At 39.9% G+C, this 15365-nt stretch overlaps 1 protein-coding gene across 3 annotated transcripts in view; it reads right to left on the bottom strand.

Moving 5' to 3' along the window:
• Positions 1-13346, bottom strand: part of PPP1R10 (protein phosphatase 1 regulatory subunit 10) — a 32905-nt gene extending 19559 nt beyond the window's left edge. Inside the window, exons 1-4 of one of the 3 annotated variants that reach the window (XM_073598901.1) lie at positions 13212-13346; positions 12509-13063; positions 699-814; positions 481-567 (exon numbers count right to left, since the gene is read on the bottom strand). In XM_073598901.1, the coding sequence (XP_073455002.1) occupies positions 481-567; positions 699-805 (194 nt within the window). In that variant the 5' untranslated portion in view covers positions 806-814; positions 12509-13063; positions 13212-13346. The remainder of the gene's footprint in view (positions 1-480; positions 568-698; positions 815-12508; positions 13064-13211) is intronic. The other 2 variants (XM_073598898.1, XM_073598899.1) reach the window with 2 other exon arrangements.
• Between the last annotated feature and the right edge of the window lie 2019 nt (positions 13347-15365).

Raw genomic sequence — 15365 nt, 5'->3', positions numbered from 1 at the left:
ATGTTCGTGCGGCGGTCGGCAAGCAGTGCCGTATCGCCAAAAATGGCCTGGTCATGGAGGGGGTGGGGGAGGTAAATCTTCCAGAGGTCAAGTGGTTAAAGTAGACCTAAATACTTCACTAAGAAAAAATATACAACACATCCCTATGCCCCACTAACAAAGGCTATATAGTGGTTAGATACTAAACTGTCACCAAAAACGTTTTATGCCTTTTTGCCCTTTGGTGCCAATGATGAGGTCTACCTTGACTAGGAGACAAAGCCACTAATAACCTAGTTCTACTTGAATCACCACAGAGACCACATGACTGAAAGCTTGGCATTGATTACATGATTAAGGGATTTCAGCACTTTCTACAGCTTACAAAAAATACTCCCCACGTGCTGCTTAAAAGTCCACTTTAAAAATTAGACATCTGTGATCATCAGAGCGGAATAAGTTTTGAAAAAAGGGAGGGTATAAATCACATTTGCTGCTTACTTAGAAAGGAGTTCTGGGGAATTTGTCTGGCATATGATGTTCATGTAGATACACCGACTAACCATCTTCTGAGATTCTTTCATCAAGCTAAAAGACAGGTAAAAAATTAATAAAACAGGATCTAAAAACAGCACACAGTCACCAGTATATGTATTATTATAAAGGATTTATATAGCACCAACAGTTTGTGCAAAGCATTACAACATTCATGTTCTTACTTGTATATTTTTGTTATTCCAGTGACAGCTTTTACTTCTCCCTTTTGTCCCAACAAACAATCCAGACCCTTGAGCAGCTCATTGGGATCTATGGGTCCTGACCCCATTTTACTAACCTGGAAAAATGAAAACAGAGGACATTATATTTTGATATATATGGACATGTAGCAAATTACTATACGTATAAGTAGATCTAGAATTTCACTTTGAACATATACAAAAAAGATGTTTTAAAGCATATTGTTTATTATGTTTCACTTTTTGGAGGATAATTTGTACAATACAAATTTTAATTGACAGTGACAGGTATAACCACTAAGAACTTGTAAGAATTAATGTTCAGTGTGGCTATATATTACCATTACCAGGAATGCAAAACCTAAAAAGAAGCCAAGGGTTACAGCGAGTATCTAAAATCTGCAAGGGACTGCACCCACCTAATCCCCAAAAATATTACTAAACTTTAGTGATTACCATATTTACAGTCATTTATAATATTCTAACCTAAAGGGGACATAAAACATCTTTCTGATTTACCTGTAAAGTACATATAAAAGATGAAGCTATAAATATGAAATCTAGTATGGTTCTTCATTTCGTTTGAATTCTTAACCTGACCAAAGGCTGCAAAGGAATAGTGAATAGGCCACATTTTGAAAAGCTTCTTTTAAATTGTTATGCGACGGGGGGCACTTTATTTTTATTATTTTATTTTGAGTTATCAAAATGTAACATGGCCTATCAAATTGTGATCATACTACAAACATGTAGGATAAAGTCTACTTTCATGTATTTCATGGTTTTCAGCCATCGTACAACATATTTAAGCTCCAAAAACTATTCTGACTTATTGGATAAAAGTGTTCAGGAAACAAACATTATGGCTGCTACATACAGTAGATTGCCATGAATGTGAGCTTTTAAGGGGCCACATACCACCACTTTTTTAGTCTAGCATTATACATTAAAGCAGAACTTCACTCTCAGTCAACATTGACCTTTTTAACCCGTATACTGCTTGCATTAATAAATAGATAGGAAGGAATATCATATTTACTTGTTTTTTTTTTTAAACATTCCTTTAGTTAATTGCTGGTTTCCCAGCCTCGGCAAAGGATTTCATACATCCCAGGAGTCTTCAGGAGGGGTTTTCTTAGCTAAGCACACCCTCCTGCCTGTATGTCTGAGCTAAGGGCAGATAGATCCCTCTATCTGCCCGTACTCAAGATGGCCAGAAATGCTGGTAACATGATTTCTTAGCAAAATAAAGAATGGAGGCATGGCTGGATGGGCGAGTTCATTTTGAATATTAAAAATGAATTAAACAGTGTTTTTGGTTTGTGATGCTCAGATGCAGTGAAGTTCCTCTTTAAGTTGTGTCAGAGTTCTATTACTACTGTGTTGATCAAGTTGAGCTCAGTCTGAACACTATAGGTTCAATTGACTAACCTATAGCAATCATTACAATTAATGTTATAAATAAAAAACATTATTATTACAACTAAAAAAGGCAATCATATCAGAGACATGACTTGCACTTAAATCAATTTTGAATATGTGGATTTAGAACAACCATGTGTTAGCCCATTGACCCATTCCACACCTGTGCATTCCTAAACATACAATGGGGGTTATTTACGAAAGGCAAATCTAGTGCACTTGAAAGTGCAGTCGCTGTAAATCTTCCCACTCTGTGGGAAGATCTAAAATGCACTTGTAGTGCAAAGTGGATTTGCCTTTCGTAAATAACCCCCAATATGCGTTGTGTTAAGATGACTCATTAATTTACAATTGGCTCTCAACTCACCAAAAACTATACCTGCACCTTCATTCCCCTATGAAACGCACCATAATGCAAAAGGAGTGTGATACTGTGTGTTTCACTGCCATACAGATTAGATGCATAAGTGTGTTGGGGTGCCATTCAGAATGAATAGCATCACACTGCACCAGTGCACTCATGCTACAGTACCACAATGGTGTGATGCCCGTCTGAATTTTTTTTTTCTTCTAGTACCAAGCTTTACAGTGTCCATTATAGTGAAGCTTATGTCAGTCAGTTTTATAAGCCAATTAAAATGCACTATAGAGCATAAGGTGCTTAACCTTATGTTTAGGCACCAAGTGTTAGTATATTGTTGTCTGGGACCCCAAATGTCTACCATAATTAAAATCACAAATATGGTATACCCATGTATGTGGGACACACTGCTGGGTCCCAAACCACATGTAAATACACCAAAGTACATATAGATGACACAAAACAATCATTGAATAGCTGAAGGTTGTGTAACTGCAATTTTACAAGCCAAAAAATATAAAACAAGATGTGGCTGTGCTTTTAGTTTGAAACAACAAGTTTAAAGTACACTTGTCAGGAGTGAATCATTTAGACCACCATTGCTGATCTCTTTTGGGAATGTTAGCTTGCTGCCTGCAATACCGGTTCTTTAGCTTCACACTTTGAGTTGGCTGACCCAGAATAAGAAGAAATGAATTGTACACTTTTCTTGCAGCCCCCATAGTTCATTCATGAAAGTTGTACTAAACAAGATTACTAAATTGTAGATTGTACTAAACAAGATTATATAGCCATCTTTAGGAAAATTTGTGTGATGGGACTTGTAGCACCCTTCATTTAATCACTGTTAGGCTGGGTTCACACTGCCATATGGAGCGGCTCACAGCAGGGGTCCGATACGTCCCTGTTCACCATTTCAGTCCAACTTTTTGGCTGAATTCAGACCTGAAACTGACCAGAAGACACACAGGACTCCTGTGCAATTCACTACGCAGCCGCTTCGGAGATGTGTGAACTAGCTCCATTGAGAGCCAGTCACAATCTCCTGACATGCACAATAGTGTGAACCTTAGTCAAAAAAAGCCTTAGTAAAAAAAAAAATATATTATTTATATATGTGTGTGTGTGTGTGAATAGAGGCGTTTGTTTCCTTCCTATATAAAGGGACTATTACAGCCGTGGTCAAAAGTTTTGAGAATGACACAAATATTTATTTTCACAGTCTGCTGCCTCAGTTTTTATCATGGCAATTTGCAGATACTCCAGAATGTTATGAAGAGTGAACAGATGCATTGCAATCAATTGCAAAGTCCCTCTTTGCCATGAAAATTAAATTAATCCCCTCAAAAAACATTTCCACTGCATTTATGAAGAAGGCTTTAGGGCGCCCAAGAAAGTCCAGCAAGCGTCAGGACCGTCCCCTACAGTTGATTTAGCTGCGGGATCAGGGCACCACCTGTGCAGAGCTTGCTCGGAAATGACAGCAGGCAGGTGTGAATGTATCTGAACACACAGTGAGACTAAGAATTTTAGAGCATGGCCTGGTGTCAAGAAGGGCAGCAAGGAAGCCACTTCTCTCCAGGAAAAACATCAGGGACCGACAGATATTCTGCCAAAGGTACAGGGATTGGACTGCAGTAAAGTCATTTTCTCTGATGAATGCCCTTTCTAATTGTTTGGGGCATCCGGAAAAAACCTTGTCCAGAGAAGAAAAGGTGAGCGCTACCATCAGTCCTTTGTCATGCCAACAGTAATGCATCCTGAGACCATTCATGTGTGGGGTTGCTTCTCAGTCAAGGCAGTGGGCTCACTCACACAGCCATGAATAAAGTACAGTACAAAAACATCCTCCGACGGCAACTTCTCCCAACCATCCAAGAAGAGTTTGATGATGAACAATGACTTTTCCAGCATGATGGAGCACCTTGCCATAAGACAAAAGTGATAACTAAGTGGCTTGGGGAACAAAACAGACATTTGGGGTCCATGGCCAGGAAACTCCCCAGACCTTCATCCCATTGAGAACTTTTGGTCAATCCTCGAGAGGCAGGTGCACAAAAAAAAAAAAAAAAAAAAAACCCAAGCATTGATGCAAGAATGGGCTGCCATCAGTGAGGATGTGGCCCAGAAGTTGATTGACAGCATGCCAGTGCAAATTGCAGGTCTTGAAAAAGGGTCAACACTGCAAATATTGACTCTTTGCATAAACTTAATGTAATTGTCAATAAAAGCCTTTGACACTTATGAAATGCTTGTAATTATACTTCAGTATACCATAGTAACATCTGACAAAAAGATCTAAAACCTGAAGCAGCAGACTTTGTGAAAGTTAATATTTGTGTCATTCTCAAAACTTTTGGCCACGGCTGTACATTTGCCAGCATTGATGGATTCTTGAACATGGCTCACACTGTTTGGGATGATTTTGACAAGGAGTCCATAAAGCTGCAGAGAAGCCTTGCATAAACGGTTTTGTTTCTTCCAAACTTATAACTTTTTATTCAGTCTATTTGTTTACATTAGAATATGTTACCTGATGAATACATGTTATAAAAGTCAGAACAATTCTGAACCTTCTTCTACCTTATGGAAGTTGTAAACTTACACTATCCATGGGCTGACCTCTAGCATGACTAAGTCGAACAGCTGCTTGCATTGCCCTTTGCTGTGTAATATACTTTGTACAGTGGAGGCGGACGGGCACATGTAGCTATTTCTCCTTTAACAGATAGAGGGAGATGGGGAGACTTCAAAATGATGTAACAGTCCCCGCCTATCTCAATTCTCCAGCAGCTGAAGCGTACACACACACACACACACACAGGCTCTGTAGTCTATCAGATGAACACGCACACTGCTTATACCAGGATGAACTCACACGTCTAATCCCATGTCACTGGGCATGTGCTCAAATCTAGAGGCAAGGACGTGAATTTTTATTTTATACAAGAAAAAGATCATTGCTCTTATATCAAGTATATTATATATGCATGCGAATGTGAATGTATTACACCAATTCAGGAAAAAAGCGTGCAGGGTTAGAGAGGACATTATTGTATATATTGCACCTATAGAGAAGAGTATTCTGCACTGACATGTAAGCTATCACTGCTGGAATTTTGTTATGCACTGTACAGACCTAAGCTTAAAAGTGTAACCAATAAAACTGGATTTTTATGAAAGTTAGGTTATTTTAATAAAAATGTTGCCTTTCATAACAGGTTATACTTACCGGTTCAGTGCAATAGTATTGAACATTGTGGCCCCAAACCTCCTCTTCTGGGATCCCCACCAGAGCTTTTGGCTCCTCTTCTGTCTGCTCCCACAGCAAGCACTTGCTATGGGGGGCAGACGTCTGGGCTTGTTCCCAAGCGGGGCTTTGTGTGTCCATAGACAGTGTAGCTAGTCCCCCACCCTCCTCACAGGATTTGACAGCAACAGGAGCCAATGGCTAATCTGGCACAGTACTGGATCCAGAAAGGGGCAAAGTAAGTATTCAGGAGCAGCTGCAGGAAGCCAATACGGGAAGATTTACCTTAAGGCCCCTTTCACACTTGTGTGACTTGTCCTGAAACTTGGGACTGCAAAGTCACATGACAACTCGTACCCCATGATTTTGAATGAGTACCATTCATATCTGTGCAACTTCAAAAGTAGTCCCTGCACTACTTTGGTGCGACTTGAGGTCCATAGACCTCAAGATTACACGAGCATTGCGACTTTCAGGTTGCACAAGTGTGAATGGGGCCTAAAGTGGTAGTAAAGCCTTTTTTGTATATATTGCAAATGATGCATACTAGCACATGACGACATTAATTTGCAGAGAGAGGATTTTTTTTTTTTTTTTCGCAGTTTACTACCGCTTTAAGGTCTCGCGTTCCTCCTGGCAGCAGCGCTTTGGCAAAAAAAAACACCTGGTGCTTGTAAAAGTGTGCCTTTACCCACGTGAAGCACTTGGGTGTTCATTCATTTTATTGCCCAGAATAATTCTGGCCATGGAAATGAATTACCACTCAAGCGCTAAACGCGCTTAGTGTTAACGCATGTTTACACGCATTTACAAGCATCAAGCATTTTTTTTTTCTGCCCAAACTCTGCTGCGCCTGGACGCACTAGCAGTGGGTTTTATTTCCTGCCTCTAAAAGCTGCTAAAAGTCTGTGTGCATGGACACATAGGCTAACATGCAGGGGAGTTTAGCGAGAGGTACAAAAAAATAAAATAAAACCACCAGATGCTCATAGGAGCAGCTGTGGAAACATCCAATGTGCAGGAGGTCTTATAAAACCCTAAGCCTTGGGAACAACTTTAAAACTGTACCTATGCCATACCATAATCTTGCCCATGCCATCATCTTCAGTATATTTTGCTGGGAGTATGTCATCAGACTTTAAAATGGAACTAAAGGCTAAAATGTAAAAACTGCAAGCGGGCAGGCTCTTTATTGCAAATGTCTCTCTGCAATAAAAAGACCTACCTGCTAGCTCAGTCTTCTTGAAATCAAACGCTGAGCTGCACACGCTCAGAGTACATTTCAGCATAGTATCTGTGTGTCGGTTGACTGAAATTCTGCACCGGCCAATATAGGAGGCCAAAGATCGGCACCTGGAAGAAGCCAGGAAAAAGAAGTCAGCACCGGCGAGGGACCTCACACATATTGGACAGCTGAAACAGCGGTAAGTATTGCGGCCTTCAGTTCTACTTTAAGGCTTGGTTCACAATGTTGTGCTGCATTGGTGCACTGTGGTGAGCTGCATTACAAAATAAAAAGATAGCATGTGCACCTTTTTTGGTCCATTAGGCCCATTGCAGAAGGGGCAGACTCCATCAAGCAGATCCACCTGCCTAGCAGGGATCTGTGCAATGACCCCGCTGAGCAGGCGGTTACAGGTCCGTGTCCTCTCCGCTATGCAGAGTGGACACAGACACAGCTGAGCCCGCTGTTCTCTATGGGGCCTGTCCATTTCCATCCGACTAGCGGGACGGATCCCCATTTGTCTGTTTTAAGCGGAACAGATCGGATGCTGGAAGGTGTCAGTGGACACGTCCGCTGCCATGCGCCATAAAAGAGCAATGGAAGGTCCGACAGAAAAATTGACAGGTGGACCTGATCGGTCTGGCCAGTGTGAAATGGGCCTCAAATGATTCAAAGTATCTCTTTGCTACTTAGGGCTTGTTCACACCATCCCTGTTGGGCTGCATTGTCCAACACAAAGAAAAAGCTTTGCATTTTATAGGGTTGTTTACAATAATGTTCTGGTGCAGGCATACATTTTATAGAAATCCACTGAAGTGTAGAAAATTAACAGTTAAAAGAAAAAAGTGAACACTCCAATGTGTTAACAACGCATACACAATATGATGTGTTGCTGTGGGAATGAGCCTTAACACTAGAATTGTAGTTAGATTCTGCAGGGGATCATTAGAACACAACAGTGTGACTGATTTATTAAAACTGGAGCAAAGCTAGAGCTGTTAAATAAAATTCTATGATTGAATTCCCATATACCAGTAAACACTGGTTTGACATGGACCCAAAGCCACAAAGATGAAAATGTTAAATTGACTTCTGTAAATTGACTTCTGTTGGGGAACCCCTAAATCTGATTGGTAGTTATGCGACAAAAGACAGTTCTAAAGACAAGAAATGGCAGTTCATTAGTTATACCTAAAGCCATTATTTTTTTCCTGGTACCTCCATGGCAGTATACTGAATCACGTGTATGCTGACGTGGATAGGCACCAGGAAAAGAAAATTACGGTATGATACAATTTTCAGTTTTTTTAAATGTTGGATAGGGTAAAGGATGGTTAAAACCTCTGGTAGTTTTTCCCCGTGTTTTATTCAGGATTTACACCTTCCCTTTCTGTCAGAGAAACAAAAAAAGTAAGAAACCTCTCTACCTCAAACTTTTCCTGTTCTAGTGACAACTCAACTTGGGACTTTCCTTCACTTTCCTAGTAACAATGGTCTAGGACAAAGACAGTAAATCTCCACATGTGGGGACACAGATAGCAATAAAAGCCTAACAGGCATTTAACTTTTCCCTTTACTATTCAAAACGCGGATACACTTTAAAGTAGACCTAAACCATATTTAATTTGCTAAAGTACTGCACATTAAATGTTTGTCTTATTTCATAAAGTACTGGTTTCACCTTTTTTACATCTCAGTGCTGCTAATCTCCTACAGCCTTTTTCAGCCACTTCCTGTCTACATGATCTGTCTTAAGCAGTGGCTGCTCATTATTGCTCTGGGTCGGCTTCCTAGCAACAATGCACGACGTCTGCACAGCAACTTGCAGTCTCCACCAGGGACATCTGACAGGGTGACAATGCAATGGCACATTTGTCAGAAAGCTGTTAACCAATAACAGGAAGAGCATGAACAGAGGTTCTATTAATGAGAGCTGCAGATTAGGGCCTCCCCCACATGAGTATTTGCTTGCATACACCGAATTCCAGCAGCAAACTAGCCTGTATTGCTTCATAGCAACCAGATTTAAATCTAAAACCAAAGATCACTGGAATCTTAGGGATCTGTTTTTACATATTTTCCCATTTGAATCCAATTACAAAAGTGTGACTCTTGGGGGAAAGATAAAAACGCATATATATATAGCCATCAAAGTTTAAAGCTGCTTAATCTGGTGCAATACAGACAGGCCCTAGAATGTCGGTAGCCCTATATCAAGTGGACTAAACCCTAAACTGGAAAATGTCAGCATGAAATACGGAATCTGGCTAAATACCCTGAAAAAACAGACAGGTATTTTCCCAATTTATTAAATTAGGCTCATTATCTTTATTTTGGCTACGATAAGCCTTGTGTATGAAAATGGTTTTAAAGAAACGGTTGCTGACCCCAATAGCAACTGGATTTTAAGCTGAAATCTTTCTAGTTTAGATTACAACAGGGAATATTTGGTTGCTTTGTTCAACACTAACTTTTCTTAAAAAGAAAAAAAAAAATTCTAAAAGCATCTCCACTGTACAGAAAAGCTAATGTACCATAGCTGGTTAAGACTGCCATGTGTACATAGCATTTATATAACAGTTCAGTGCATAGGTTTAAACTGCAAAGGGTAAATAAACACATAAGCATGCATACATTTTTGTGCTTGCAATAACTGCTAGCACTTAAAAGATTTTCAACATCAAGTTGCAAACTTTTATAAAGTTAACAAGAGATGGGCAAAGTGTGCATATAGGCACATGTTTGCGATTGTTTGCTTACCAATACTTGAGCTGGCCTTTCATCTCAGTGACAGGGATTTTCCTCTAGTTCATCCAACACACACAATGACGGTATCTGTAACAGCTGACCCTGTGCTAAAGGCATTCATACTCATGCCAACAACTGACAGTGGCGCCTTAATACCATTGACTCCAGGCTGACCACTGCCTGCAGCTGGCTATGGTATGGGAAGCAATATCAGAATACTTACCCAGAGTGCCGAAGGTTGTGTTTCAGATATTTATACATGTGGTATAATGTGAATCTCAGCGATGAAGCAAGAACAAAATAGAATTAAAACTGCATTAAAAAGAGAAGGGGTTGTTTTCCACACTCAAGTATGATAGTAAAATAAAAACTTTCAGTAAAGTTTACTAAACATTTTAATGTTTAGGGAAAAAAAAAAGTGACAGCCATGTTTTCACCCCCAAAAACGCCAGATAAAGGAAGAACACTACAAAAAAAAAAACAAAAAAAAAAAAAAAAAAAAACGCATTTATCACTAAACAGAGCCCAATTTATACTGGCAGTAAATCACCAGAATATTGAAAGCAAAACACATCAACTGATCAACTGTAGTATCTTTTTTCTTTTGGGGGGGGGGGGGAGGAATACTTGACCGTGGCATAAGAAATAACAATAAAAAAAATGAATGGCTTTAGTTAAAATCTTAAAAAAAAGGAACATGCTTTTTTTTTTAAAGTTAAAACAAAAAAAAGGCGGAAAATAGTGGTTATAATTCTTGAGTACCCCACACATGCACACACACACACACTCAAAACATACAACACAATGCACAGTTCAATCATTTCTAGGCCTATATTTTTACTAAATTATATATATAAAATGAATACCTCAAACACACAAATATGATGAAGATTTTTGGGGGAAAAAAAAGCTTACTTGAAAAATTGCAAGTATGAAAAAAAAATCCAGTTGATAGCTAAAAGGTCTATGTTTCCGAAACTGGCTACAAAAAAATACAAGTTAATTAGTAGAGATAAAAGCACGAGTGAAATGTGCAATGTAAACTTAAACACTGTGGAGCATGTGGGTACTTAATGAATAAAATAAAAAAGTGTATTTAATTACTATAAATAATGGCTATTGTAGCAATTATCTTGTGCTTTACAGTGGTAAATATTGTTTTCCTATTTATTGTGTGCTGCATAACATAAATTACTATCTGAAAAGCAGAAAGGCTTTGGCTTATAGAATAAAATGCTGAAAAAAAACTAAACATGGCTTTCTATCCACCACTCGAACATCTATATTAGATGTCTGGCTAAGCAGGGGGCATAAGCAGAAGAGAAAAGGGTGTTTCCATGAGCTGTGCACATTGGCCAACCCCTTTGCAGCACAATTCGTCCGTCCGCCCCTGCTGCAAACAAAGAAGGAGTGACAGAAGCCATTTTGATGTTGGAACACACCAGACTAAAAAACAACAAGCAGAGCAGCCATTTTGAAGAACAGTCCAAATGCACTGCAATGAATGCTTTAAAAAATAAAAAATCCTGTGGTAAACGACTGAAAAAAAATGGTATATATAATATTTTTCATGCATTAAAAAAAATATATTAGTACAGATCCAATATCGCAGATAATTTTGCCTCAACCTTGAAATATTTAAGATGCATATTGCCTCTTCTGCATACAATAATGACCCCAATTTCATGGAAAAAAAAAAGGATGAAATGTGTGTTGTGGCAAATAATATTCAGAAATGGGAGTTATGAAATGACATACATTACTTTTTAAATAATACACGTGTCGACTTACACAAAATCTATAAAAAAAAAAGGGAATGACAGAATTAAAGAAAAAAAAAAATTAAGGGTCTACCCACGCTACACTTTTGCCACATTGCCTAAGACACAGTCATTATTGGAAAGCGTTGCATTTTAGATATGTGCCAACACTTTTTTTTAGTATTTTGTAGGCAGAAGCTATGCAATCTTTATTACTAGATTGCTTGTAATTCTCTTCTCTTAAAATGTACAGTGAAAAAAATGACTCCACTGCTGTGTAATTATATCCATACAGAGCCCACAGGATTGTAAAGAAAAAAAAGTGCAAAACAAGAGGAAGAGTCCTTGGATGGAATGGTTAATCCTCCATTAATCAATCTGCTCTCATCTACTGCTTTCCTTAAGCTCCTTTATGCTGCCTGCCTGGACACAAAATTGTTCCTGGCCATCTCGGAATATGGGGGGTCATCCTCCTTGGTGTCTGAGCAGCCTCCTCTGCCTGCAATCTTTATGTACAGATTGCTCATGGATCTATTATTACAGCTAATCTTAAATTCCCCACTAACCCAAGTTAAATGCCGTCTCCCACACAGAGATGAAGCCCTTCAGGCAAAACTCCCAACCTCATCTCAAGTATGGGAGCTCATTTTTTCCACTGAAATCTATATTATATCTAGGTTTTACAGCTCAATATTTCCTTATTGCCTAGCTACAGATTATAAATCATTACTGCCTGGCTAGACCAGCCAGCCCCTCTAATTTTAATGGCTTAGTCATAGAACAAAAGGCATGCCAACCTAATTATACAATTTAAATACACAATTCAGGTCTCTGCAGCTTTAAGGCTTTCCTGGTAATGAGTGTCACTGTAGCATGGAATTACTGATACCATTATATGTTCAGATCTACATTGAGGAAGAAAAACAAAAAACCTGGGAGTTTAGAGAACCCCACATGGATTTTATATGTGGGGGAAAAAGGTTTTGGGGGGAAGTTTGTCAAAAGGTCGTTTGAAAAATCACTTACTATCCAAAATTCTCCTCCTGTGCTTCGAAACGTAGGTTTTTTTTTTGGGCTAAAAAGTGAAGAAAAAGAGGGCAAAGAGGGGCTTTCTAATTCCTCTTAGAAGGGCCAATGTGCCTCTATAAGGTTACAGCAGCATGACAAAGACTGCAGCCACCATCTTTATAAAGGGCGTAGTACAGCTCAGGGTTGTAAACTGTCCAGTGAATCCATACTGAAGGGGAACTTAGCCACACAAAAAGTGGCTGAAATTCAGTTTAAAAGTCTAGCTTTCAGTAATACTGTTTCTAGCTTTTTTTTTATTATTATTACCAATTATTGTTATTCTAACGTCTCAACCGCCCTATGGTGTTTAGATGAGTTCAGATTCATGAGAACGGCATAAATTTGAGGGGGGAAGACGTGTAGATGGAGCAGATGAGGGATTTTTTTTTTCCCCTTGATCTTCAGTATGGTCCAAGCAGAGAGAAGCTTCTGGATTCTTTAGAGATTAATAACTATCCTCCAACATGATCATTCAAACGCTGAGGAGCCAGAACAATTCGTGGAGGCAGTGACCTGTACAGGAGACAAAATAAACACACATTAAATACGAACACAAAATAAGGGAGCAGACACACACAATGGCGGCGAGGTCGTGGAGAAGGACAATGAAAAGGGAGGGGCAAGCGCCAAAATCGCCACCACAAATTCTCTCCTAACATACCTGACGACTGAGCCTCGAATGGCGGCGACAGGCGACGCCCGCCGTTATAAGGCGCCGTGACGTAAGGGGAAGGGCGTGGAAACCGGAGGCTAAAACGAGGAAGCTGGTTGGTCAAGCGCTAAAGGCAAATTTGAAGCAGGAAGATGGCGACAGGTGACGTCATCTGGCCAACCAATAGAAACCTGAGACACCTTCAAAGTGCTTAGTCACAACTTCTTTAGCTTATTCGTATGCTATGCGTTTCTAAGTAAGATAATTCAGGGTCCGTGTTCGGACGTTCCATACTAGCCGCACGCTACAGCCTAACGAAATCGCCACTCTTCAACATGTAGAGCGCGAGTCGCCTCGCTAGTTGTGTCGTCGTTGGAAGCCATTTTGCCTTAGGCATTTTTGCTATGAATAACATTGAAGCGGTCCCCAGAAAAATGGCGCCTTTACTTGTGCTAGTGCAAAAGAACTCGAGACACGTTTTTTACAGTAAGGACTTACAGACACCGAGAGAATTTTTTTTATATGTCGCGATACGCAGACATGAGCACATCAGCACTAAGTTGTTAGTCATGTGCTTTGTTTTGTCATCGTCACACCTTAATTGCCTAACAGCATACCAGCGCCTGCACGTCACACTTTACAGATTGTGGGCGGCTACGATCACTTGTTGCTTTTGTTGGGTACTAATTATTATTAACTATTCGACAGCCGTGTATACAAATGTAGTAATAAGGATAGTTACTGTGAACAAATGCAGTTCTAGTATCTTCCAACGTCAGAGTGTAAATTGTCAATAAAGATCAATGAAGGAAAAAAGTCCTGCGGAGGGGAATGGAGGGTTATTGACTCCATTCTTTGGCAGCCATGTGACTGCAATAGATTAAAGCGGAAGTAAACTCGTGTTTTTTTTTTTTACCCTGCAAAGTAAAGGCATAATGTACTAGTATGCAGTATTGTGGGACACTTACCTGAAAACAAAGCACACGTAGGGTCGCCACCTTTTCTTCAAGTCAAACCCGAACACTTTAGTGGCACACGGAAATTTATAACACCTTTTGCCGGCGTCTGACGTTTTTACAGCTCTAGCGTTGGAGCCTCAGAACGCACTGGTCCTGGGGTTTTTTTTGCAGCTTAAATACGTCTATGCCATTTACAGATGAAAAACGCCATGGTGGGCATGAGGCCCTAGGCTAACATGGAGAGGCGTTTTTAAGCTGCAAAAAAAGCTCAAAAAAGCGGCTGTAAAAACGTCCGTGGGCATGAGGCCTTATAGGATAAACTATACATGTATTTTGCTATTAAATAACATTTCTAATCATATGAAGTTAATAACAAGAGTCCCCCTTTACATCATAATCCACAGAGTTCCACTTTTACATCTGAACTCGCAGAATTCCCTTTCACTGTAAGGGGGGATTCTGCAGACTTTGATGTAAGGGAGAACTCTGGGGACTCTAACATAAGGGATGCTCCGGGAACCCTGATTTAAGAGGGAACACTGAGAACTCTGATGTATGGAGAGGACTCTGATGTAAGGGGGAACACTGTGGTCTCTGGTGTAAAGGGGAACTCTGATGTAAGGGGTGCTTTGAGAACCCTGATTTGCCTTGATGTACTTACTCAGAGGCAGGAGAGAGAAGGGGGGAGAATTCAGTAACAGACAGGGATGGATGGTGAGCTCACTCACCCCTTGGCAGTCAGCACCTCTCATCCAGATGTATCTGAGGCTGCTGGACTTCAAATTTCCGGCCCCAACTTTCATTTTCTGAGGCACAGTGCCAGGGATTGGAGTGGAGTGGAGTTATGGGTACAGTTTTAAGGCTAGCACCTATCTTTATTTATTTTGCAAGTTCAATGTGTATGTTTAAAGCGCTAGACCAATGTATGGTCTGGTATCTCAAGAAGTGATCTGGCCTGCATTGTCCTTCAAGGCGACTTGTAGACTTCGAAAGTATGGTATCAGTGAGCACTGATAGGGACTCAACTGCTGCCTTTCAGGTACTGATGGAAAGAAGCTCTGCAGGATAAACTCGGATGGGTGTAGAGGCACGCTTGGTATAGAGGTTCATTAATTGAGGTTAATATTTAAATATTATGTGGTTACTATTTAAAGATTTTATTGAAATTGACAGTTCACAGGTGATGAGATCTTTATCTTTCCTA

This window comes from Aquarana catesbeiana, linkage group LG09 (genome assembly GCF_042186555.1).
Source record: "Aquarana catesbeiana isolate 2022-GZ linkage group LG09, ASM4218655v1, whole genome shotgun sequence".
In the NCBI taxonomy this organism is placed as follows: Eukaryota; Metazoa; Chordata; class Amphibia; order Anura; family Ranidae; genus Aquarana; species Aquarana catesbeiana.
Note: the sequence above shows the minus strand (reverse complement) of the source record. Positions and strands in the feature narration are given on the sequence as shown.